At 58.6% G+C, this 26,626-nt stretch overlaps 1 protein-coding gene across 12 annotated transcripts in view; it reads right to left on the bottom strand.

The window, feature by feature from the left end:
* The window catches only part of ATP9B (ATPase phospholipid transporting 9B (putative)), a 223,525-nt gene that overhangs the window by 17,073 nt on the left and 179,826 nt on the right, over positions 1–26,626 (bottom strand). For all 12 annotated transcript variants that reach the window (XR_006608195.1, XR_006608194.1, XM_045085258.1 and 9 more), the window contains 11 exons: positions 17,568–17,729; positions 16,836–16,928; positions 13,010–13,093; positions 12,690–12,860; positions 10,402–10,500; positions 8,644–8,733; positions 6,428–6,572; positions 6,174–6,238; positions 5,299–5,454; positions 5,152–5,216; positions 184–292 (listed from right to left, as the gene is read on the bottom strand). Coding sequence is in view for 10 of the 12 variants with exons in the window: in XM_045085258.1 (XP_044941193.1) it covers positions 184–292; positions 5,152–5,216; positions 5,299–5,454; positions 6,174–6,238; positions 6,428–6,572; positions 8,644–8,733; positions 10,402–10,500; positions 12,690–12,860; positions 13,010–13,093; positions 16,836–16,928; positions 17,568–17,729 (1,239 nt within the window). In the remaining 2 variants the exon portion in view is untranslated. The remainder of the gene's footprint in view (positions 1–183; positions 293–5,151; positions 5,217–5,298; positions 5,455–6,173; positions 6,239–6,427; positions 6,573–8,643; positions 8,734–10,401; positions 10,501–12,689; positions 12,861–13,009; positions 13,094–16,835; positions 16,929–17,567; positions 17,730–26,626) is intronic.

Below are 26,626 nucleotides of genomic sequence, written 5' to 3'. Positions count from 1 at the left end.
CGAGAAAACCATGGTTTCCCCTTTTTGAAGTGGATCGCGGAAGGAGCGCGGCAAAGACAGCCGGGCGCAAAACCTTCCCAAGGACAGACGTTACTTAAGACCTTCTGGCAGCTGCTGCACAGCGGGCGCTTCTCCTCCCAACACCAGCAGTGGGTCTGCTGGTCCCCGGCCCTGAGCCTGTACCTTGGTGAGGTCCTTGTAGAGCTCCGGGTACAGCATGGCCATCTCCGGCTTCACATCCTGGTCCAGCACCAGCGAGAACACCGGGAACATGGTGTACAGAGTCGCGTACCTGCAACCGAGACAGGGCGGTCAGCGGGCAGCACGCGCCACGCCCGACACACCTGTCGCCAGAGGCCGGGACCCGACACGCGGCCGCAAACTCAGATTCAATCCCAGTGCTCAGCGTGCGGTGTGGAAACCCCATGTGGGAGCCACAAGCGCTCACAGGAACCCACTTTCTTAAAGACACTTTCTATGCTGAGGTCACGGTGGACCCACAGGTGAGGCACGAAGAGAGCCCGGGGCCCTTCCCCCCCGTTCACCCCGCGCACACCTGCAGCCCAGTCTCGCCGCTGCCACGTCCAGGACCCCAGATGCCCGCCCCCTCCTGCTGCCTCTCTAAGTCCCCTGGTGCGGCTGCGCGCGTGCCTTCCCACCCAGCCCGGCTCCCAGGATGCCGCTCCGGGCGCCGTGGCAGCCGCTCCCCACTGCGGGCCGCCGGCCAGCACTCGCCGTCGGGCCGTGCCCCTCCCCCCCCCCCGCCCTGCTCACTCACTCAAGGGCACCGGAGTCATCCTCGGTGTTCGGTTCTCACGGAGCACAGCTGTGAACGCTCCCCGCACGGTGTTTTCGTGAGTTTCCACTCATTCCAACAGGAGGGCCCCCTGGGGTCATCAGCCCAAGGGTCTCATTGCGGAGAAACGGGCTGTGCCGCCCCGCCTGGCCGGGCGCATGGGGGGCCTCCGCTTCTCCGCACGCCCCACCCGTCTCCCTGATGGCTACTGACGGGAACATCTGTGCAGGCGCTCGCAAGCCAACTACAAGCTCCGGGCGGCTGCAAGCCGGACGGCTCTCTGTGCCGGAACGGGAGTGCCCAGATGTGTGGTGGCGAGCATGTGCTGTCGTTCCTGAAGGAAGAGCTTGCCCCAGGTGGCTGTCTCGGTCCACACTGCTCCCTCCCGCCTGGTCCTGGTGAGGACCCCATGGGCCCTGGGGCCACTCCCCCCCCCGCCCCGTCTTGGTGGTTTGTCCTCTGTCTTCCCGAGTCTCTGTGTGACGTGTCTCGGTGTGCATGTCTCCGCACGCACCCCTTTGGGAAGTTTTCAGCCATTCTCTCTCCTCCAGCCCAGCACCCCCGTCCTCCCTCCGGAGCGCCAGGGACACGAAGCTGCGGCCCCTGAGGCTCTGCTGGTCTCTGGGCTCTCAGGATGCTCCCAAGGGCGCCGTCCTGCGTCCTGCCCTCGGTGGGCCTCCGCTCTGCTATGGGCCGGGTCCGTGGCCTGTGCTGGGCTTGGCGGTCAGTTTCCACCGGGCTCTGCTATTTCCCATCTCCAGGCGGACGTGCTCCACCCTCTGTTCTCACTGCTCCCGCTGCTCACTGAAGTACATCTTCATGGCGGCTTCGACTCCCGTGTCACACAACCCCAACACCTCTGGCATCTCAGGGCCAGTGTCTATTAGCTTCTTGACTCACTCGGAGCTCTTCCTGGTTCTCGGCGGAGCAAGTGACTGTCTACTGGAACTTGACATCTGGGTGCCACGTAGAACACTGGGTCTCCTGGCGCTGCTCTGCTGGGAAGGGGGTGCTGCTGTCCTCCCCCAGGTTGGGGACAAGTCTAGGTTCCTCCGTGTGTGACACCTGACGAGGCTGCTTGTTAACGCTGGGTATGTGTGGGGTCTCGGCTCCGCACTTTGCAGGGAGGTGGGGGGTGGTGTTTCTGTGGGGTTGGCAGGAGCAGAGTGGCTGCCATCTGAACGCGGGGTGTCAGGCAGACCCAAGCACAGGCGTATTCCACCTGGGCACCCGCGGGCGCTTGGCTGTGCTCAGGAAGTGCACCTACGCCGTCTTTCCTGAAGCAGGACTGGATTTCTTCTAAATGACTTGTGTACCTGTGACAAAGCTCTGCTGCCCGGAAGGTACCCAGGGGGAGACCCAGGTGGGGAGATCTGCATGTGAGCAGCCCTGTCCTCAAATGGGCTCCTACGGTCACTGGTCGAGGTGGCGCTGCCCCATCCGTGGGTCACGGAAGGGCACACCGTGTCAGGGAGGGCATTTCAGCCTGCCTCCTATCACTGCCCATGGAGGCCACCGGGGGCCGAAATCCAAGTGCTTCAGAGTGGTTGGTCCTGCATGAGGTTAAACAGGCTCAAGACCAGAACTTTCTCCATATTTGTTTTTTTCTAAGGTTTTTAGGATTTATTTGACCGGGAAAGAGGGAGAGCACAAGCAGGAGGAGCAGCAGCAGAGGGAGAAGCAAACTAGCCGCCGAACAGGGGGCCTGACGTGGGGCTCGATCCCAGGACCCCGGGACCATGACCTGAGCTGAAGGCAGACGCTTCACTGAGTCACCCAGGCGCCCCATTTCTTCCTAATTTTTAACTTCGTCAATCTTCTCCGAACTCCCATCCACTTAGAATGTGGAGGCTGAAAGCACTGGGGAGTCTGGCAGAGCCCGGCTGATGGGCACAGGCAGGTGACCCCCTCCAGCACCTGTGGATGCAGCCAGTCTCAAGCGGTGGCCAGCCGTCACACGAGTGAGCCCCGCAGCCAGCTGAGGGCGGCCTGTCCCCGAGGACGATGCTGAGAACGTGCCGCGCTGGCAGACGACAGGCCAAGAAGGGGTTGGTGCCACAAGGTGGGACAGGTTCTTGACCCGGCGTCTCGTGGAGACGTCCACTTGCTGGCCCGCGCAGTGAGCCTTTCAGAGGTGCTGTGACACACAGGGTTCCCCAGGACTCGGCCAAGGAGTACTTCCTGGAGGGGAGGCCACAGTGTGTGGCCGGACTGTGGCGGGAGCACCCACGCTGCCTCGCCCGCGTCAGTGGCCCCTCTGAGCCGATGTGACGTAGCAGGGCGGACACCTGCCGCATGAGGGGGGCCGTTTGCGACCCTGCAGGCTCCAGGGCCAGAGGTTCCGTCTCAGGATGGGGCTCCCATCTCGTCTTCCATAAAAGCATCGCTTTCTTCCCCAGCACATCTGACGGCTGTTCTCTAGGTGAGGACAAAACTGATTTAGGGTTTCCGGTTGAAGAAGTTTCGCGTAAGAACCTCTCTCCTCCACTCCCACCAAATTCTGCATATTAATGCTTAAGAAAATCACGGCTACCTCAGGTGACGGACGCACAGAAAAACCCCAAATGAAGCCAACACAGACAGGCGCTTCGAAAGCACTTGGGGCTCCTGCGGACGAGGGAAGGATCCAGTTGGGCCCGCGGCCGCAGCCTCAGTGGCCCGGGCTCTGCCATCTAAGGAGGAGTCACCACCGTCCCCCAAATTTTCCTCTGAGTGTTTCAAGTCCATAGCTTTAAATCATGAAAGCAGTGGGGATGGTCACGCATTTCTCTGGCCACCAGGAAGTTGTGCGCCAGGCAGACTCCAGATGCGGCAAGGTCCTGAGTCTCCCCACACTCTCTGAAGGCCCTTCACGGGAGGGGCACCGTGAAGACCAAGGCAACGGGAATGGTAAAGCGTGGCTGGAGCTGTTGGCGCCCTCACAGTCTCCCCTCGGTCGGTGCTGGAGCCGCAGGAGAGTTGGCCGCCGTGCGGCACAGCGCCGGGCACCCCGGACGCCAGAGCAATAGCCATGATGGGAGCCGCCCCGCCCAGGCCTGGTCCATTGGGAGCGCAGGCCGAAACGCAGAGCTGGCACTGTGGCCTGCAGGAAGGTGTGGGTCCGGCTCCCTGGGAGAGGTCCACCCAGGTGAGGGGAAGAGTCCCCGACCAAGGAGACAGCCGGTGAGAAGGTGCAGTGCCCGGGGAAAGGGCGGGCCGTCACGCCAGCTGGCCCGGGCAACTGGTACACTCAGGGCCGGCCCAGCTTGGCGTGGGGAGAGCAGCCCAGGCTCCCCGGTGGACGAAGCCTCAGGAGCGGCAGGAAGCATCTGCCATCGGCTCTGTCCTGCGAGGCTGGCGACTTGCGGCTACAACGTGTTTGGCCTGACAGGCCCCGCCTACTGCGCCCAGTCTCTTTCAAATTATTGGGGACCTTGGGGTTCGGGGAGTGGTCCGATGAGACGCGTTCAGGAAGTGGAGTACTTCAAACACCTCCTCGGGGCAGAAGAGCTTGTGTGCCTGTTCTCCGCAGCCCTGGAAAGCGGCTAAATGCTGCGGAAGGCCAGCCTGTCTGAGGCTGGCCCCAGGAGGTCCTCCCAGCAGCCCTGTGGCCTCCAGCACATTCCCTGGCTCCCTGGGCAACGCCTTCCTCGCCCGTGACATGGCAGTGTGGGGTGTCCGTTCCCCACGATGCCATGCAGAGAGAGTCAGCGCTCTGAACCATCAGGGAGCGCTGGGGTGACCTGCTGCTGCCTTCCGAGTGCGAACGCGTATAGGGAATGCATGGGCCGTGGGGGAGTTGGGTTCCGTGGGGCTGGTGCAGGGGCGTCGGGAGGCACCGTGTGTGCCTCACTGCTATAGTGGTTTTACGTCCTGGCGGAAGCCATGGGATGAGGGGAAGAGCAGCTCTAAACTCGTTCACCGTTAGCGGAACAGTGGCAGCTACAACAGCACGCATGGGGCAATCTCTGACCTACCCTCCCCAGCTGCCGAGTGGGGATCTTGAAGAGAGAGCTCGCTACCGCTGGGGAGACGGCCAGTGTGCGCTCCGGCCTGTTGCGTCCTGTCCCAACACCCCGTGCCTGCACCTCGGCTGCTGAGTGGTCACTGGTCACGATGCAGGCACACCCCCCGAGCCCCAGCCCCCCGTATCCCAGCCTGCGAAGGGGCCGCCACGGCGCCTGGGCGTCCCCCAGGGACACCGACGTTCTCCAGACCAAGCAGCAGCAGATGGCGAGAGGCCCAGCTCCCGATGCGGGTTCTTACTCTCAACACCGACCAAGCGCGGTGACTCAGACACGCTCTAGCAGTGGTTCGGCGCCAGGAAGTCCTCCCCGACCGAAGCCGGGCAGGTGTGTGCGGGCCGCCCCACTTACCCCACCATGAGGAATCCTTGGTACAGCGGCACGGACGCGAAGTAGAAGACAGAGGAGAACACGGCCTTTGGGAGAGGAGAGCACCCGTCAGGCCCACACTTGCTCTCCCGGCGGCCCCGCCCGCCCCGGCGCCGGGGCCCCGCGCACCTGCATTGTGGAGATGATGAGGCCCCGGTGCATGACGAACTGGCCGAGCGCGGCCGAGCGCTTGTAGCTGCTGCGCCCGTGCACCATGAGCAGCCGGCCAACGTGCTTGAACTGCGCGATGGAGAAGTCCGCGGCCAGGGCGGCCTGCCTGCCCTCCTGGAACGAGCACAGGGCCTTCCTGAGACCCTGCGCGAGGACAGGCGCGCCCAGGAGGGACCTGCAGAACCCGGCCTCTGCCTGCTGGAGCCAGGCGCTGTCCCTATGACCTTGGAGGGGACGGGCTGACAGGGTGTGTCCGGCAGCCGCAGGCAGCTCTGCAGGACGGCAGGACCCCCTCGGCAGGACGGACCTGAGGCAGAGAGCTCAACGTGGCATCTGCCTCCTAGACGGCCTTGGGGTCCCGGAAACAGCTGCTGGCTGCAGGGGAGCCACGAGGCAGGCGAGGGGAGAGCTGTCAAGGCTGCTACCGGACACCGCAGGGCACCAGGAGGCACAGTGGCCGAGGGGAAGAGACTACAATCAGGCTCACTTCCACACAAGACAAACCTTGACCGCAGCTCACAGCTGGGTGGAGGCACAGACACGCAAGCGTGAGCGAGATGCTGCCGGTGCCAGGACGGCAAGAAGGGTCTGCAGGAAGCTGGCGGCCCCTGGGCTGGGCCTGGCAGGGAGGGGACAGCAGGGCGCTGGTCTCGGGCTTCCCTAAGAATAGCAAGGACGTGGGGACACGGGGGGCTTGGCGCTGGCGGCCCCTGCTTCCTACCTGCACTTCCTAAGGGTCTGACGGGGCAGTGGGTCGGCCTGGGACCCGAGTGTGTGGCTCAGGGCTGGCGGGAAGCACACGGGACGCCACGGTGACCAAAGGGCCCACGTACCTTCCCCTCGATGCCGATGCCGCAGTCCGCCATCTGGATCATGCTCACGTCGTTTCCTCCGTCGCCTGGCGGCACGCAAGCGGAACAACACGGACATGGAGAGAGAACACGCAGAGACGCATCCTGGTCTCTCTCCCACCAGGAGGGACCATCTCCCAACACCCAGCTCCACCCGCTGCTCCACGACACAGCAAGCTGCCGCGGCTCTCAGGACCCGTCTCCCTCGGCCGCCTGCTCCCGGGATGGGCACTCACCGATGGCGCACGTGCGTCTCCCCGTGTGCTGCTGCAGCAGCTTCACGATGTGGGCCTTCTGCGTGGGCGAGCAGCGGCAGCACACCACGGCCGGGCACTGGCAGGCCAGTTCCACGAGCTCGTGCTCGTAGAACTTGAGGCAGACCTGGGGGGACAGAGCCTCGTGAGCACGGCCACCCGCCACGGCCTGTGGGGCGTGGAGAGCAAACGCGGGGGGACATGACAGCTCGTGCCAACGTGTGGGGTACACGCTGCCCGCGCCCTCCGCCCAGCTCTCAGCCACCCCGTCCGGCTGGGAACCAGAGCTCGCAGGGACACAGGGACACAGAGGCAGCAGGGGTGAGGAGGGAGGAGAGAACCGTGTGGAGCCCCGGGGAGGGAGCGGGACGCCTGCAGAGACCGCAGGCAGCGAGTGGGGGTCGGGGTGTGGGTGGGGACCCCGCGTCTCACCCAGAGCGCCACCACGGACCGGTGCGGCTCTGCACGGGACTGGCGAGCACGGCCTCACCGGCGTGACTGAGGTGGGGGCCCCCCATGGAAAGCCTCCACTTCGTCTGTCTCTTTCTGGGTGGTCTCAGCCCCACCTCTGCTAATGGAGATCTTTTTCTCATCTTTAATATAAACTACTCTGTTTCCATCCTGAATCTTCAACTTTGTCAGCAAAATAAAACCCCCCAAGTTGCCTTAGACTGTGGGGCCCCCCAATGTGCGGGACGTCCTGTCAGAGATCTGGGTCGAGACCCCCCAGCACCAGCCCGCACTGACAGTCGGTGCACCTGCAGGGTACGGGGGCTGTGCGTCCTAGGACGGCTGGTGTGCCTGTGCCTGGTCTGGACGGATGCTCCCCCGAACCTCACAGGGCCACTCAGGGGCTGTGGACACTCCTCCCTGGGACCAAGACCAGGACAGCGAAGGGCGGTGTGCCCAGGCACCGGCAGCCACCTCCATCTTCTCTCTTCTTGCTCTGTGGTGGCCAACAACCTGTGGCCCCTATCCAACCCCCTGGGACCTCACGGCCCCATCCCTGCAGGACGTGTGCACACCGGCTGGATCTCCCTCACTATGCCACATTTGCTCCGGCTTGCGTGCTCACCTTATGGTACCCCAATGGCCTGCACGCACGTCCCACTCGCCACCTGCGCCGTCTGACGCAGGGCATGGCAGACTAGGGAACAAAGCGAGTGCCGGGTCGTCTTCAAGACACAAAGCCACTGCTCCCAGCCCACAGCTTTGCCCTCATTTAAATTCAAGTCAATTCAGAAACTTCGGTCATAAGACAGGATAAAGAGCCACAAGGTCAGGTTCAGAGCCACATCCTCGGACCGACTACGAACATCTCCTTTGATGGGCAGACCTGGGCACACCGGCGTGCCTCTTGGTCTCCCACCCTGCCAAGAACCCGGGGCGCCCACAGCAGCCCGTGAAAGACACATGTGCGTGTGTGCAGCAGACAGAGGCCCATGCATCCCAGCCGACCTCCAGAGGGAGCCGCAGCCAGATGCCCCGCGCCAAGGGCGCAAGAGAGGCCTCATGCACTTGCTCCCCGAAAACCAGGATGGCTCCGCCCCGACAGCAGGTGCTCGGCAGATGAAGAAGCAGGCACAGAGCGTACTACTGAGATGATGGGCAGAGGCATCGAAGACCCAGACCCAGAAAGAGAAGACCATGCCTTCGGGGAACAGACGCCAGGAGGGAGGGGCAGGCGGGAGTCAGGCTGCCTGTGCGACCGACTGATCTCTGGTGGGGACCACAGCAGCAGGAAGGTTTAGTCAGAAACACACACTCACGAAAGACAGTGGACAGAAGCAAGTAGCGACTTCTGCTCCTTCACAAACCACACTACAACAGCTGTGAAGAGGGACTGTGTAACAAGGCACGAGGTCTAACGGGGCCGGAGGGGGGACGGAGGAGCGCGTCTGGGCACTGGAAAGCCGAGGGACACGTGGTGAACGACTCCACAGCCGGGAAAGCCTCCGAAGCTGACAGCGGGAGAGCCGGGCTCGCGGTGAGGGCGAGCAGCCCCAGCACCGACGCCCCGGGCAGGGGGTCCAGGAAGTGTCCGCCCACGGCCAGGCCCACAGAGCCACCCCCAGGGAGGCCGCGGGTTGCTCCAACTTCTGCCCCGGCAGAGACAGGCTCTGCGGAGACCAGCCTCGCCTCCAGGGACACAGATGGACGGACAGACAGACACGTGCTTGGTCCGAGACCAGCCTCACCTCAAGGGAGTCCCCAGATATGACCAGCGCACAGTCATGCTTCCGTCGAAAGGCGTTAAGCTCCAAGTGGGCCTCTCCCCGATTGGTTACCTCCACAAAAAGAAGAAAAGCGCCCAAATTACAGTGTGATCTAAATCAGAGGCACAAACAGCCCCTCTTTGTGAATCAGTGAAACCTTTAGACACATTTAAAATCAAACGGTGCTTCACTCAGGCGGTCCAGTCCTGTAACGAAAGGCTGTTCTGAATTTCTCCTACGGCACCGGGAGTAAATACCTGCTCACTTAACACCAACCGCTTTCCAATGTGTGACAGCTGCAGGCAGCACACTTACACTGCAAAGTGCCTAAAGCCCGACAGGTACCAGGGCATAAAGGGAACAGAGGTGGGCCATCAGTACACAGGGCACGGGGACCCAGGGGCTATCAGCAATGCCGTGAGGGAGACACCCAGCTGTCCATGGAGTATTCCCCAGAGACACGGTGATGCTCACTGGGGGGGAGTGTCTGGCACTTCCACGGGGGGCTGTGTGCTGGGAGGGGTGACCGTCAGCACAGGGACACAGTTTGTCAGACACTTCCGCGCACCCACCGCTGAGCCCAGGCCGGCCACGCAGCGGCACTGAACTGAGGCCCGGGCTTTGTGTGACCTGCCCCCTTCTGTCCCCACTGCGTGACACACAATGTTCTTCGGAAACGCTTCTGTCGACCCTGCCGCGGGTTTCCACTTTCTCTGTCAGTTTCAGCAAACGAAGCATTTGAAGGATTAAAAAATCTAAAAGTAAAATCAAGTCATAATTTTGAAATAGTTAGTTTTGGAATGAAAGCATTTCAGAAAGCACCATACTGGTTTCTGACTCTCTGTGGAGATTTTTACAGGGCGTAAAAGAAATGCTGCACTGCAGGACAGCGGCGCGAGCTTCACGTGGCCCGCGTGGTCCGAGTTAATCTCAGACGCCTCTTGAGGTAGGCAGGCTCCACTGTGGAAATTTCCGTTTGTGCAGCTGTGACACTGAAACGTCGACAAACATTGATCTAAAGTCTTATCCGAGTCATTAATAATTTAATTGCGAAGAGTTGTCTGCAGGGCCTAATCTGCCATTCTGATGCTTTGAAATAAATGACATTTACATGTAAATTATATTGAAATCAGTTTCTGTAGGTGCGAGGGCTTCATTCAGAGCAGAGGGAGACGGACCGTGTCTGCTCAGCACCGTCAATCAAGACCCGGGAGACGGCAGCTCTGTCTGAATTTCAAACATTAGTCGTAACTAATACAGTAAAAACAGAAACTTCAGACCATTTTTATTAATTTTCTTTGAGCTAATGAAACAACATTTCATTTGAAAATGATAGATTAAAAACACATTCCTACTAATGGGTATAACTCATACAAAAATGTAATTTTTTATCAACACACACTTTGTAAATGGAGCAGAAAGTGACCGCAGAACGTCTATTCTAAACTAGGCACTTGGTCAATAAATAAATGCAGTAACACGACGGAAGAACACTCCGAATTCAGACCTTGTTCCACGCCGTCCAAATGCAGCTTTTTCATCCCAGGCAGCATGGGCAGCTAAAAGAAACCTATTTGCAATGTTTTCATAAAATCAGTAAGAGAATCACAGTATTAGAATATTTCTCTTCTTAGTGATAATGTGCACTCAATGCTTACAGGCACCCTCCCACCGAACCAACTTGTTCTGACTGCGAGATAAAACAGTTAGAATTCCAAGTGCTTTTAGACATATACTCACTGGTCTGAAAATGTGAATGTCTTGTGTTCTAGACACCAAGTGTGAGCTTTTGGCGATGCACGTTGCGGTCTCGAGTTTATCGCCCGTTAGCATCCAGATCTGGAAGGCAAGTGAAGACGGAGAACTCTTAGAAGAGTCTGCTCTCGAACACACTGCACACCCACGTTCGCAGCTCTACTGCCCACACCTGCCAAACCACAGAAGCCACCCAGTGTCCACGCACGGACGGACAGGACGTGGCATGCGCGCTGTGGAACAGTGCCCGGCCTTGAGAAGGGGAACATCCCAGGACCCGCTAAGACATGGGCGGGCCTGGAGGATGCTGAGCTCAGTGAAGGGCATCAGCCCCACCCGGGCAAAGGCTGTGGGGCCACAGCGGGCGGAGGGCCATTGGGGAGTCGCACCACAGAGACAGAAGCCAGATGGTGGGCGCCAGGGCCAGGGAAGCGCAGGGGAGCGCAGGGGAGCTTGTGTTTTCATGGGGTCCGAGGTTTGGAGCTACATGTTCTGGAGAAAGGCAGTAGGGACAGCAGCACGGTGGTGGGAATTACTTTGTGGCGATGAGCTGTGCACTTAGAGATGCTTCTGATGATAAACGCTACGTTATGTACGTTTTATCACAAGTTGGACCTAAGTGATGTCAGACGGAGCAGCTGAGGTGTGGAGCCACACGAACGACGGGGTTTAGGAACCTCCGCCTGAGGCTACCGAGACACCTGTGTACACCCAAGGGCAAGGCTCCCAGAGCCCCGTGCACAGCACCGGCGGGCCCAGAAGACACCATGTGGTCACAGGCTTACAGAGCGAGGGACGCCCCAGAGATCCTTATCCCAACCCGCTAATTTTTTAGCTGGAAACTGAGGTTCAAAAAGGGGAAGCAGTTAAGCCAAAAACTGTCTTTATGAAATACAACATGGGAAATACCGCTATTTTTACTTTTAGAAAATGACATAAGCACGTATTATGTATATAAGCCAATCCCTGGACCACAAAGAGAACAAAACCAGACATTTAAGGTGTGACAGGATGGTTCACACAAATATTTCATGTAACAGCAAAGCCTTACAGTGACCTCTCATCGATGCCTGACTTGCTCAGACGTTTAGTGTGTCACGTACACACGTGCCGTTCTGCACACACGAAACCTCAGGGTGTACTGCTTTTCTGCTGAGCTATCACCTGCTTGTGGCTCTTCTCAGCGCTGGGAGACTTGTGCTTTCCCTCGGTTTCACACATCTACGTTCACCTTATAGAGCCTGGATCTAAGGTTAGGACACGGCGTTCAGACAAAGTTGGGAAGGGCGCCTGGGTGGCTCAGTGGGTTAAGCCTCTGCCTTCGGCTCAGGTCATGATCCCAGGGTCCTGGGATCGAGCCCCGCATCGGGCTCTCTGCTCAGCGGGGAGCCTGCCTCCCCCGCACCCCCGCCTGCCTCAGCCTACCTGTGATTTCTGTCAAATAAATTTATAAAATCTTAAAAAAAACAAAAAGAACCACAAAGTTGAGAATAATTCACACAAGACAGTAAGAGCTGCCGCCCCTGGTGAAGCTGTGTGTGGCTCAGGCGTGGTCACCTACGGACCTGCCGCCTGGAATCACAAGCTCACCCTCCGTGAAGGGACGCGAGGGGCCTTTCCTCAGACGGGAGACGCAGAGGAAGAAGGGCAGCCCCCACACACTCGTGCAGGTTAGCAAGGAGCCAACAGAAACACCCAGACCGTACACAGCAGCGTGCTGGCTGCTCAAGCACACGGGGATGGGGGTGGCACGGGGACGCAGGGCGCACGAAGCGTCGCCACGACGGAGCGGTGGCCCCGGGCACGGCAGCAGGCACGGCCTCCTCACCCGGACGCTGGCTGCGCAGCACAGTCCAGGGACAGTGTCTCAAAGCCCAGGTGTGAACGGCTCTCTGGTGATTCCGAAGCCGGATGCGCCTCCTGAGGGGCCGCTGTCCTGCCCGGACGGGGCCCCCTCTCCCCGCCAGGCCCCCGCAGGGTGCGCTTGCTGCGTGGGTGCCGCGGGCAGCTCCCCCGCAACGCCGCCATTCCCTTCTATCTCACCAGTCTCGCCACTCACGATTTCTTCCTCTCGAGAAAACTCAAGCCGTGTTGTTCCCCTTCTCCAACCCGAGGCCCCAGATCTCAGGGAAACCAGGGAATACATTTTCTCTTCCGGTCTGTAAGTGAACCCTGGGCTCCGCTGGCACAGAGGTCAGAAAGCAGTTCCCTGAAAGTGAAAACTTACACCACCGCGCGCCCGGGGAGGGGGTGCTGGCCGGCGCGCATGGTACCTTGATGCCCGCGTTGCGCAGCATCTCCAGGGTGGGCCGCACGTCTGCCTGCAGCTGGTCCTCCACGCCCGTGAGGCACAGCAGCTCCATCTCCCGCTCCAGGCTCTCCACCACCGCCGCCACCTTCAGAGCCCGGTCGTGGATGCTCAGCTTGGCCTGGCTGTAGCGGCTCTGCACAGAGACGGAGCACGGGTCACACCGCGGACACGTCCACGGGAGCCTGGCTGTGCGGGGGACACACCCTTCCCCGGCACCCGGGGCAGCAGGCTTTCCGCTCGGGGCAGATGCCCGAGGGCAGAGGGGCTGTGAGATTGGCTCACCTCGAAGTCCTGGTACTGCTCCTCTGTCAGCGCCCGCTTGGCAACCACCAGGGTGCGAAGACCTTCCCGGGCCATGTTCCCACACTGGAAAAGGAGATGCAGGTCACACGCAGACCCCAGTCGCTGGCTGCGATGCGGACAGGCACTTAAGGCCTCCACCAAATCTGCTCTGTGGTCAGGGCCGCTCCCCGGCTCGGGAACCCAGCACGTCCCGTGTCCATCACTGCGCCTGTGCACCTAGACTACCTGGTCTCTCGGTGGCCTCTGCCCGCCAACCCCTGGCAGAGCTCACCTCGCAGGCGTGTTCTATGAGCCCAGCCACGCTGCGAGGACAGCTCTGCGACCCTCATCTCCGCGGGCAGGCTGCGGTCACCGGGCAGCTCGCCGACAAGCACACTTCTTTCCCATACTAGACCAGACTATTCCGAAATGGCATCACAAGCAAGGTCTACACCAGGCTGCCACAGCAGCCCGGGAAGTGGGAAAGCTCGGTGCCAGGGTGCTAGGAACAAGGTCTGGAAGTGGGAGAGCTTCGTGTGGCAGTGCTGTGGGGGGAGGGCAGGGAGAGGAGTGGGCTCCCCTGGGGGTACAGCTGGGGAGGAGGGGGATGAGTGGTCTTGCGTGGCAGCGCAGTGCGGGGCGGGGGAGACCCCAAGAGTTCTGGGGCTTCGCGCTGGGGTCTGGATCTTCTGCAGGGAAAAGGGCCCACAGTGAGGCCACAGACCCAGGCTCGTGTTCTTGAACACAAGACAGAAACGCACTCACAAGTGCACGGAAAGGTATCAGCTCCAGGCACAGAGAATGCACCAAAGTAACACTATTTTCCAACCATTAGAGGAAACACTGGGGAGTTTAAAGTGATGACGGGGGGAGAACAGGCTGATTCTGGGCCACTGACGGGACTGGTGCCCAGCCGTCAGCAGAGAACAGGCTGGTGCCCCGCCCTGCCCTCACAGAGGCTCGCCGGTGCTCCCCACGCGGGACGGGGCCCAGAGATGCCGACACGGCCTGCACTCATGCGGATGGGCACCGAAGAGCGACACCCGAGGTTGTGCACGCAGCAGCCCGTACAGCTGGCAGATACCAAGGCGGCGGGTGCAGCCGGAGCAGACGCCACCTCTTGAGAGCTGTGCGTCCCCCACGTTCAGGGACTGTGCCCTCTCCCTGGGGCTGCACGGATGGGACGCTGCCCCGCGGCACGAAGCCTGCCGAGGCCCTCCAAAAGCGTGGCTTGGAAAGGTGTGAGCACCGCCTCTGCAGGCCAGGAGCGCCCTGCGGGGCTGGCGGCCGTCTCACCCCGAGTATGAGCCCTGTCCTGGACCGGCGGGCAGAGGCCAGGGGTCCCAGGCTGGTCACCAGCCTCGACCCTGAGGTGAGTGAACAAGGCAGCGTCCCTGGCGCCACGCCCCAGAGGCCCCCGCGGGAAGAGCAGGAGAAATGGAGAGAAGGTGTCCCAGGGAAAAGAGGCTGAGCACGGCCGGCGGGGACAGACGCACAGACAGGAAGCCCGATGACCAGGTGCCGCCCAAGCCGCACCCAAGCTGCAGACGTTTCAGAACAGGGTTTCCGCGAAAAACAAAGTTTAAAAAACAATGTGAGCGCTGAGCTATACCATTCCCCGAAGCCATGGTGTCCACACATCCAGAACACTACCACCAACCAGCCACGGCTCGCCCAGGCCACTGCGGCTCCTGAGAGTGCCTTCCTCTCTTCCTGGTTGACTCTTAAGTTTCAAACTCCGAGGAACAAGTTTAAATGGTTCAAAGCATGGGAGCCTGCACGGGCGCGGGACGGAGAACACCACAGTGGTCAGCTCTGGGTGCGGGGGGCTCTCAGGGCCACAGCGGAGGCTCCAGCCTGGCCCACAGGCCTGGGGCGCAGGTGTCCGGAGCACTTTTAGCCAACAGCAAGGGGCTCCGACCACAGCCGGAGCCGCAGTCTCCCGCGTGCACCTGAAGATACACGCGTGACACTGGCATCAGGCACCCGTCTCACACCAGCAAGCTGCTCTCCGTTAGTGGAAGGGAGAGGGGCTACCAGGAGGCTCGCACACAGGGCGGCCCCGCCGTGATGCTGGGCGCTGCTGCCAAGCCACAGGCAAGGTCGCGGCCACGAGGGAGCCTTGTATTTGCTGGAGTGCCGCACCTCCCATGCACTGAGAACGAGGCGGGACTGGGAACCCCACATCGCCAGGGACGAGCACACACCCATGGGCCAACGGTCCAGACACGACTTCGCACACGTGCTCGTGCCCTGACGCCCTCCCGCACCGTCCCCGGGGCGGAGGCTGGCGGTCCCACACGGCTGTGCTCCCGGTGGGGCGCTCGTGTCTAACCGAGCCCGCCACTGCAGCCGCCCGCAGGACGTTAAAATCGGCGAAGAGAGGACAAGCGACAGCAGCTCTCCGAGGGCCTCCCTGACCCGTCTGGCTGCGAGGTCTGAAGCGCGCAGACCGCCGCGGCTCGCACCTCCCAGCAGAGCGCGAGTCCCTGCGCCCGTCACACCTCCCCCGACCCCCAGTTCTGACCCGCATTACACACCTGCACGCGGAGGAAGGAGGCCACGTACCCGACACTTCCCGCGGCCGGGACCTGACCACCAGTCTGTGCACAGTGAGGGTTTCTACAAAACCGGCCCTCGCTGGGCGGGGCTGAGGGAAGTGTTGGTGGCACGCGTCTGACTCGCTCAGTACGTGGAGAACAGAAGCTCACGGCCAAGAGCCCAGCGTGCGAGCCTGCCTGAGACAGAGGCGCTCCGGGCACGCTCAGGCTCCCAAAACACGCCGCTGCTTTTGTGTTTGTGCTTGTTTCAAACAAGGTACAGGTTTTCAGAAGATAACGGTTAATACAACAAAGATGTGGGTAGGGGATCAGGAGATTTATGTAAGGGAGGGACATGCAACCTTGGGAGAATGCGTGCACAAAGGATTTTTAATAAAGCTATCTTTGTGGAAAACAGCCTGACCTTATCTGTCTGTTGCAAGACACTTATTGATGTGACCTCATAAAGCTAAATAAATTAAACAAGTATTTTATAATTAATTGTACATCATTATGACCGAAAGTAATTTTTATGGCATTTTACTAGGTCTTCAGGGAATTTAATTTATTCATGTGCCTGATTAAATCCAAGTGCCTGAAGGAGCTATTGATTCGTATCACCAATACGGCCATGGATGCGGGGGTGCGGCTGCCGTACTGACCGACCACACCCGGGCCACGGCGGGTTGACCCGTGGACACCGACGCTGACACACACCCACATCAGTCTCCCTCCGAACTCAAGCTTTTCTGTTCACACAGAAACGTGGACAATAACATAATCTCACGAGGCTGCACGTGAACTCTCTAGAGAGAATCTGACGAAACGCAGGACTGATCACGCTTCTATCTTCTCTATTTTTAAAGTGAATCCTACATATAAATCAGAATGACATTAATATCCTTATCAAAATCTTGCCAATAACATAGATTACAAAATAAATACATTAAAATGTAACTTTGGCTGTCTACGCAGCATTACCTCAGAATTTTTAGTGAATGCCTGTCACGCTATGTTTTCACCAGTACAGACAAGATACTATCAATACGGGCTACCTGCACACCCGCACGCGGTCACACACCACCCAGCAGCGGCAGCTGTTTACACAGGGAGCTGCTGACGGTTCAGCGGTTCCGTCTTTCTACTTTATGCAACGGGACCGGAACCACTCAACACTGCGGGAAGCGATACTGTCTCTGGTTTAAGAGGCGGCGTCCGGATTTCTGCCGGTTGCGGCGGTACACGCGCTTGCTGCGGGGTGGGGGGCGGCGCGCGGGGCGGCTCACCTCCTCCTCCAGCCAGTCGTTGTACTGCACGATGGAGGCCATGGCCACGTCGGCTCCCTTCATGTAGAAGGTGATCTCCGCAGTGGACTCGTCCTGGGACAGAAGGAAACAGGCCGGATTAGGCCCCGCCGCTCCCGGGCAGTAGCGGCCGCGCGCACAGGAACGCACTAGGGAAAGCGGTGCTCCCTGAACCTAGGCTATGCAGGGCGACGCCGCCCCGAGATGTGCCGGCAGCCGAGCCCGAGAACGTAAGCCGATCTCGCGGTCCTGTGCTGAGGCTGCGGCGACAGAGCCTGTCCACGGAGGGGACGCCTCAGGCCGCGAGAGGAAGGTGAATTCTCTCAAATTCTCACTGCGGACTGAACGTGCTTTCCTTGCTTAGCCACCTTCTGAGACAGGTTTTGGTGTCTGCTAAAAGTATTCAAGAAATGCAGGTCAGCAACTTTCTGGTCCTAAATCCTCCTCCTCAAAGCTCCCCGCACGCCGCTGCTGTGGGAAGCGCAACAGACAGCCGGCGCCGCTTTCCAAGCACGAGTCGCGAACGCGGCTTCCTTGCCCTGCCTCCGTCGTCGGCGGAGGGTCACCTGAACTCGCTCCCACCAGAGCCTCACTAGCTTCCCAGCACCAATTCCTAGATTTTGTCTCAAAACCCAGCAAGCAGCACAGACGGTCTGAGCAGGGACGAGCCCCGAGCCGCGCGCCGGCCCGCGGGAGCACGAGCGACCAGGCTACCCGCACGATGATTCCCATGCGCTTGCTCTCCGAGGTGAACGGGAACGTCTGCAGGACGCTGAAGGTCAGGAGCTGGCCGCTGGGGCTCCGCAGCTGCATGGAGGCCAGGTCTCTGCTGACCAGGGTGAGGCCGACGCTCTCCGTCCACTGCACCAGGGCCACCTGCGGGAGACCAGGGACTCGTGAGGCCACGTGAGCAGAAGGCAGTACTCCCCGCCACCAGGCCCCCGCCCCCGCCCAGCTCCTCCTAGGGCCCAGTGTGGGGCTTCCTGTGACACCAGGGTCTCTCCCTGGCTGAAGGTGGCACCCTTGCTGGAGATCTGTCCTCGCCTACGTGTCCAGCAGGTCCCCTAGGGCTGGAGAAAGCAAACGCTTCGGGAGCATCGTGGGTTCTGTCTGGGGAGCAGAACATCACTGCTGAGCCCTAGCGTCCACTGTCGAGTCACGTGAAGACAGGCCGCGAGGAGGCTCGGCTCTCTGGCTTCAGGGCGGGATCGCTCAGGTCAACCCCCACCCCAACTCCTCATTTGTAGGGCAGTGGCAGCCAGGCAACCTCTCAGGCCACCAGCACACGAATGCCACCGGGACACTCCGTACATCTGGGTCAAGGTTTGGGTTCTACCCTTCCTTTCCACAGATGCCACCTGAGATGTCCCTTGGGCAGACCAGGGATCACTTTTAAAGTGGGGCTTTCTAGGTAGTTCCCGTGGCTGGAACTACTGGAAGGTTCTAGCGCAACGGTCAAACTAGGGTACGAGATGCTTGCTGTTTTTAATGCTTCCAACTTGACCAGGGCCGTGCTGTGGAGGCTGGGGCATCTGAAGATTATTATAAGGCGGGAAAAACGGGCGTGAAACACTTCCAGGTCTGGGGACTGTGGGCACACAGCCGAGGGCCTTACTCTGCGCCATTCTGGGCCCTGCCGGCAAGAACGAGCTCGGGACGGCGGAAACGGCCCCGCTACATGGGGCTGGCTATGAGGGGACTTCCAGCAGACGACGTGGGCTCCTGTACTGGGATGCCTTTACTTCCCGTCGTGAGCATCTTGTAAAGGTACCGAACAGACACGCACGACTGTGGGTCTAGGATCGTAAAGGCCTATTTATACAGCTTACAATTTCACTTTATTTTATAAATAAATAACTCAATGCATCCATCAGAATTCACCTGGCAGAAACTTCTCACCTAAAAAGTTTGCATAGAGAGTTAGCCCACAGGAAGGGGAACAGAATAATTCCAGAAAAGCAGAACTGAGTAACTCTCCCGGATTTTTGGTTCCTTCAGAACCAGAGTCAGAAATGCAGTCCTATAAAAAAGCATAAAGGGTTCAAAGCCCCTTTCTCCTGCTGGCTCCTCCCCCCTCAAGGCCAGTCCCATCTCCGAGGAGCAGACTGATGGTGGCCTGTCACGCTGCCCAATGGTGCCACAGTCCTTTGGAGCCGGCTGCCTAAGGGGAGGCCTCCTAGCCCACTTGTCCAGCCCCGCGGCCCACGCCTGGCCCCCCGCCCGTCGCTGGGCACAAGTCTGCTTGCCAAGGCAGGAACAGCTATGTGTCGTGTGCAAATATTCCCTTTGTAGATGTTTCATTTAAATTAGTAAAATCATACTATCAGCTGACTTATAGATTCACGACAGCAAGTGTCACATCACAACCAGCGAGCTCGAGCGGCGTGGAACGCTCATCCTGCTGGCGTGTCTCGGAGAGCGCCGTCCGCACGCCCTGGGTGAGCCCCGCCCACGAGGGCATCATCTGCACAGACAGCCCGGGTCAGGGTCACCCCCGCATCCTGGTGGCCTGGACACCACCAGGTGTCCTGATGTAGGAGGTACCTGCTGGGTACCCAAAAGCACTGACCAGATTTGACAATGTGCTCAGCAGGCTGGGGACACAATTAAAAGAGCTGAGGCAAAGCTCGGAACTACAGTAGCCCGAACCCCCGAATCGGTACAGGGTCTGGGCGGGTCAGACCATGTCAGACGTGCCAGGTTTCCTCTGCTGCGCCTCAGGAGCCCGTGTCCTAGAGCCCAGGAGCCTAGCTGCCCTTTTTGTGGGAAATATAAGAAATGGGCCAATTTTCACTTTTGTCTATTAGTTCTTTCAGAACAACCCCCTCCCTTCCCAAAGATAATTACACACACGGCAACAACGTGCACGCTTACACCAAATGCCGTGGAAACTGCCGTCTAGAAATGACTTGCAGGCAGTTTTCACGTTCTGCCGGAACGCAGTGAGGGACCGAAGCTGCCCCAAAGAGGCTCAGAGTCAGGAGAGCATACTGCGACCCCTCACCGCGCCGGGGAGTGAATGCAAAGCCAGAGCGTCCCCTGCGTCCAGGCCGGCGCCTGACTCCGCACAAAGCCTGGCCTGCTGGGCCTGCGCTCAGCACGGGGAGCGACACTGGGAGGGACCGCGGCACCGTGGGAACCAGCGGCCAACTGCACATGCTCTGCACCATCCATGTGCTTTCCGGAGCGGAGCTGGCCTCGTGGGCTCCCCCGACCACCGGAGCTGGAAATGAAGGTCAGCCACAGGGGTCACCCGTGTCTACACGAATGACCTCCGATGAAAAGCCTGGTCGCCAAGACTCGGGTGGGCTTCCTGGGCTGGCAGTGTCCGTGCATGTCGTCGCGTCACTGCTGTGACCAGTGAGCGCTGTCCACACGACCCATGGGAGAGGGTGAGAGGGCGCTCACGCCAGGCTTCTCGGGGACCCCGGCCTGTGCACCTCTTCCGCTGGCCCCACTGGTCCTGTCGTGGAGGGCCTGCCGCGGAGGACGCGAGTCTGACGGCTGGGCACAGTCCTGCTCGGGGACACAAGGCTGGAAGAAGGTCCCACGGACCCTGAACTGCAGTATACGTCTGACCACGTGCAGAACACGTGTCTGCCAAGTCCTGGGAGACTCCCCAGCTGAGCCTCCACAGGGCCAGTGAGCCTGCCCAGGTCAGCAGTGGGAACGCCCCAGGTCAGGTGGAGAACGGAAAAGCCAAGTGGAGATGGCTGGGTGGTACTGGGCACAGCCTTGGGGAGAGAGTATAAGAGAAAAAACCTGCCTTTTGACTGGTTTCGGGATTTTTCACCGCTTTTTAAGACTACATCAAGCCTTCTAGAATGGGTGACCAGGGCCACAGGTGGAGACCAGGTGTTAGACGTGGCAGAACTGAAGGCAGGACGGCCGGTCTTCCCACAGCAGCAAGGCCTCAGGCGGCCCGAGTGTTGTCGGGTCCCCGCTCGGCACGGCCCAGTGGGACAGCCCCAGGGTGGCGGGCACGCCCCCTGCAGGGTGATGGCCTCTGTGAAGGACTGTGACTGACTGTGCCACCCGGAGTCGGGCATCCGCGGCGGCCTCCTGGGCTGCAGTCAGTGCCTGCTCCAGCCGGGGTGGACGCGCCGCGGGCGGGGGAGCCCGACTCCCGGCCACCCCTAGGAGCACTCCCGAGTGGCTCTTTTCGACTCCTCCCACCTGCACCCCCCGCCCCGGCCCCGGGCTGGGTGGTTGGTTTGCAGGAACAGTAACCGTGGCGCCGTCTGGCTCCTGAACAGAGCAGCCGGGTCAGGTGCGAGCCTCGCATCCCGCACGCGTGTGCACTGTTGACCAGCGAGTCACCGTGCAGCTCGAATTAGAACTCATGTTGTCTGGCTTTCCAGAGAGTTCCTAAGCTCTGAGGTTTGCCCAGATCCTGAGACCGTGTCTGGCTAACACAGCGCTACGGTCTAGAGCTCCAGCAAAACACTCCCGGTTACAGAACTACGGCAAGACAGGAGGCCGTCACCGGAAAGAGCACAGCCAACAGGGGCAGGCCAACAATCCCACAGCCCGCTTCCGGTGCGACAGGACAGGCAGCCTGGACATACGTTTCCCGTAAAACCTCACTACGTGCTGCAAATGGCCCAGGACTCCCCAGGTGAATTCTGAACGTCCACAGTGAAAGGGGCCTCTGACGCTCTGACCCTAAACTGGACGCTTCCGAGGACACGCCGCCACCCCCTCCGTGCCCCACCAGGCGGGATCCGCGGGCCACACGTGCAGACCTACATCTGTTGACGACGGACGTCACGACCCGTGAAGCCGTCCAGCGGCTTGCACCTGGCCAGCGCGCCAGGCCGACTGTTCGCAGCCATCACCATCTGGAGCATGAGCTCTGCACAAGCCCAAGCAGACGACAGACGCTATGAGCGCGGTCACGATGCAAACCGCTCGGTGGTGAGAGGATCCCTTTGGATGATACAAAAGCCTGTTTCGGCGACATGCGTATAAAGAGCCAACCCCAGGGACGGATGTGGACACACGGTGTTTGCGGAGGGCTTCCCGCTGGTGTGCTCAGGACCTGGCCCGCATCAGACATGTGGCTCCAAGCTCGCGGGGAGGCGTGAGCGGAGTGTCCTGTTCTGGTTTTGAGCTTTACCATCTCGACTCAGAGCACAGTGGGCGTAAAGGGAACCAGGTCAAAATTCATACAAATTCATTTCATACAAATTCATTTGGCTCTATTTTCGTCCTAAGACATTTAAGTGATTAAAATATACAAACTTTGCAAAAGCACATGAGCTGCACTGGTGTGTAATGTGGCTACGAAGCCTGAAGCCATCCAAGTAATGATCGCGTGAACGCAGATGCCCAGAGGGCTGCCGTGTGGCTCGGGCCCACGGAAGGCGGGCTCGTGGCGGAGGACACCAGACTGGGAGCAAACCCGCCAGCCCACTGGAGCCTCTGCCTGGCGCGGGTGTGCGTTCAGGGCTGTGCCGGCGAGCCTGCCCGTCTCTCCAGCCACTCCGCCAGGCTGTGACTCCTGCCTCCACCACCAGGAAGGCTTCGTGGATGGTCTGAGGTGCCACGTCCCGGCTCCCTCCCACTCTGCCCCTCACACGCCTGAGCTTTCTGCTGCGGCACTTGCTGCAGCCCACACACATGCCCAGGGGTGGGCTTACACGTCACCTTCCACACCGGAACCCGCAGAGGTTCTAGAACCTTCATGCCTGAGGCCTTCAAGGTCTACCGGGCTCTCTGCAGTGTTTTCGGGGGCAGCACAAAACATTCCTTCGAGAAGAGAGAACTCATAACCTCTTACCTGGAATGGCTTCAGAACGGAGGCTGACAGGCCCCTACACCATGCGCGGGTAAGCAAATATCTCCGTCCTTAGCACCTGCGCCCGGCGGCAATCTCCCGGTGCCCAGCGTCGTTGGGTCTGAGCACCGTCTCTCCCCCTCAGGTTTCCAGCCAGCCGTTCTCCCCCACGAAACGCTGACAGACGCACGAAGCCTCACCGCTCCTGCTGTTTGATACGGCCGACACCTCTTCTCGGCAGCGCGGTCCGGATCTCTTGCTAAGGTTTAAGATGCGGTGGGTGGCGGGGAGGTTCTCTCGTTGCCGGGTTCTGAGAAGTCCTCATGTCTTGTGGTTCCCACCCGTTGGCCAGGGATGTATTTCACAGACATTCTACAGCTCTGTGGCTTGCCCTCATCTTAATGGTGTCTTCTGAAGAATGTGGTTTTTACCATCAACAACTTCTACAAACTCTGCTGTGTCCCATGAAATCACCGACTCAAGCCTACAGATTTTTTTTTAAAGATTTTATTTATTTGACAGAGATCACAAGTAGGCAGAGAGAGGAGGAAGCAGGCTCCCCGCTGAGCAGAGAGCCTCACTCAGGGCTGGATCCCAGGACCCTGAGACCATAACCCGAGTTGAAGGCAGAGGCTTTAACCCACTGAGCCACCCAGGTGCCCCCAGATTTTTTTCTTCTAGAAATTTTATACTTTTAGGTTTTCTATACATCTGTGACCAATTTGAGTTAATTTTTAAAAACAAGTATTTAATTGAAAGAGACACAGAGCATGAGTGGGGAGGAGGAGGAAGCAGCCTTCCCGCTGAGAAGGGAGCCTGACGCGGGAATCAATCCTAGGACCCTGGGATCATGGCTGAAACCGAAGGCACACGCTCAAGTGACTGAGTCCCCCGGTGTCTCTTGAGTTAAGTTTTGTACATGGGGAGAGATACTGGTTGAGGCTTTGTGTACGACAGTCCCGTTGCTCTGGCTTCACCCCCACTGCGACCCCTGGGCATCGTCACAGAAGTCAGCTGGCACCTTCCAGTTTTGAGTACGACTCGCCCTCACGCACAGGCCCTCTTCGACTCTGCGTCATGGGCTTGGTGCCGATGGCAGACCAATTCTGCGTGCGTTGGTTCACACTATCCTTAAGTACTTCGTGTGCTTTGGTGCACTATACATGGTCCACTGAAACATCTCAATTTGCTCCCTGTTAGTGTATAAGATCTACCTAATTTTTGTACATGTATGATATGCGATTTTGGTCAATCTACTTCTTAAACATTACCACTCTTTTTTAGTAGCACCTTTGGGATTTTCTACAGGGATAATCGTATCCTCCACCAAAAAAGACAGTTCTCTTTCTCTCTGCCTTGTATCTCCCTTTTGTGTTAGTGCCCGGCTAGTTCTGCGTGGGAGAGCGGGCACCCCGGCCTGCTCCGAACATGAGAAGCAACGTACCACTGTTTCCTAGGGCGCACCATGTTAGTGGCAGGGTTTCTCACAGACGTCCTTGCTAGACTGCACAAATGCTTTTACCCCGAGTTTACAGAGAGATTTTATCAGGAACAGACGCTGGATTTTTGCCAGAAGCTCCTGGAACCATCACGCAGATTGTCCCCCGTGGTCCGTGGATCCCCTAACTGACAGACGACCATCGAACCAGCCCCGCATTCCTGGGGTAAGCTTCATCTGATCGAGAAGTGTTCTCCTTCTCGGACCCTGCTGGGCTTTATCCGGCCTCCCTCTGTGGGATGTCTGCGCCCACAGTCACAACCAGTACCAGTAACACCAAGTGTCTGGTCTGTGGCTCTCTCATGATGCCTTTGTCTGATACCGGTGTCAGTTTAATACCAGACAAGTGTTTCCTCCCCTACCGTATTTTGGAAGAGTTTATATAGAATTGTTATTATTTCCCTTAAATGTTTGGTTGAACACCTGGGCCTGGATGTGGGAAGGTGTGCAACTGCGAATCATAGTCCTTGATGACATGTGAGGCCTGAGACTGCTTTGGGTATTGTGCGGACTGCGAGAGAGTGGGGGAAATCCCCGGTGTGTGCACAACATCCAGCCCTGCTCTCCCGCAAGTGGTAATGGAGGCCTGACAGGGGTGAGGGGCTCCAAGGCTCAAGACCATGGACTCCTGGCACAGTGCTCTCCACAGCAGGTTCTCCATGCTGGTAAAACGCAGATCCGTAGAGTAGTTAATGCAAACGTGTGTCTGCTTAACTTATTAAACATCGTACACTGCAACCTTCACATTTAGTGACGTTAACTGTTTTCAAAACAGACCAATCAGGAATAATATAAGGAACTGGTAAAGGATGTTTGATCTTGCAGATGTAGTTTCAGTAGGTTTTGAAGAAATCTAGACCGTGGAGGGCTTAAAACTCCGCAGATGTTTGCAAAGCGGGGCCAGGGCTCACAGGGAGCGACAGTCAGTCCCAGAGCTGGTAAGAGACCGAGTGTAGGTGAAGCTCTGGTCACAGTGCTTGGAAGCACAGCTTTAAAATTAGCTGTTTTTTCCTCCGACATGACACAGTTCTACTTAGGTTCATGATTACCTATTTTCATTGCTGTTGCTATGTGAATGGGGCATCGTCTTCAGTGTAGCAGGTTGTGGCTGATTATTATAAAAAACGTGGGTCTGTGTTTTTTTACTGGGGTCTCCCGGATGACGATTCTTTGGTTGCCGAAATACAGGGTCACGCCGTGCTGACGTGCTGATCTTAATTTCCTTGTAGCAACGCTCATGACTGCTTCCTGACATACTGTGTGGATCGAACGTCCAGGACTGTGTGAAATGGCACTGGTGCCAGCGGACATCCTGCTTTAGTCTTCACTTGGGAACAATCGTAGAGTTTATGTGGTGTGACGGTGAGTACTAACTTACGACTGGTATCATGACTTACGACTGGCACGCACGGACTTCTCTATTTTGCATTGACTATTACTGGAGGTGCAGAGGGCCTCCTTGGTTTGTTCTGATCAGGAATGGGTACTGAATCATAACTTGAGGACCTTTCTGAAGGCACTCCCTAATGGAAGTGAGACTATCCCGCGACCCCCGATCCCTCCGGAGCCATGCTCATGTCCTTCCCAGCACTGCTCTTTCATTCCTGGGAAAAATGCTACCTGGTCGTGTCTTTCAACACACTGTCGGTCTGTGGGATGACAGGATTTCTGTGTCTATGTTCATAAGCTCAGCTGTAAGTCTCTTACTGTGTGTATGTCTATGTCATCTTGATCAGATTGTGGAACCTGGGATTGAGCTGGGTTCATGAACTGACTTAGAGACCTTTGGGATATCGTCCTTCATCCAGAAAAGTTTCCTGTTGGGTCGACTTTGCACTCAGTCTGTGCTCACTGGTTCGCATTGTCTACAGGATCGCTATTTTCGCCGGCGATCTGAGCTCATGGCTTTTACTTTAGCCGTTTGAATTTCTAGTCGATACGAGCTCACTTGTTCTGTCTCTTCTTACTGGTGGACACAGCCTCTGGTCTGTCTGCTAAGTGCTCCCAGGGTACGTCCTCCGAGGGAAATGCAGCGTCGTCTGCCGCCCCGGCCACAGTGCCGTCTGCACCTGGAGGCTGCAGTGTGAGCACAGTTGTTCAGTGTTTGCAGGACGTTGCTTTGGATCTCTGGCCTCTCCTGACCGGGGCTTCTCTTTGGTTGTGTTCTCTGTACTAACAGGACACACATACAAAGCTGCTGAGGGCTGAAATGGTCAGGTCTTTGGCTCAGAATTTATGTCAGGAGCAGGAACACATGGCTGCCTGCCTTCCCCATCAGCGAGGCCCTCTCAGTTGGGGAGAAGGCCAGAGGTGCACCTCTTCTTGTTCCCAGGGATGCGGTCTGTGATGGCGTGCCATCCAGCACCCGTGGTCCTGTATCCGTGGCCCACAGAACACGAAAGTGTCCTGGCACTCAGGTATGGGCTCCTTTAGTAAGGAAGTTTCCACTACTACTGCTTGACTTGACCTGTTTCGATGGTCTTGTCAGTACTGGGA

The sequence above is a fragment of the Mustela putorius genome, unplaced genomic scaffold (genome assembly GCF_011764305.1).
Source record: "Mustela putorius furo isolate JIRA1106 unplaced genomic scaffold, ASM1176430v1.1 tig00000835_pilon_pilon_pilon, whole genome shotgun sequence".
NCBI classification, from domain to species: domain Eukaryota; kingdom Metazoa; phylum Chordata; class Mammalia; order Carnivora; family Mustelidae; genus Mustela; species Mustela putorius.
The sequence above is the reverse complement of the archived record's forward strand: the minus strand, read 5'-3'. Positions and strand labels throughout refer to the sequence as shown.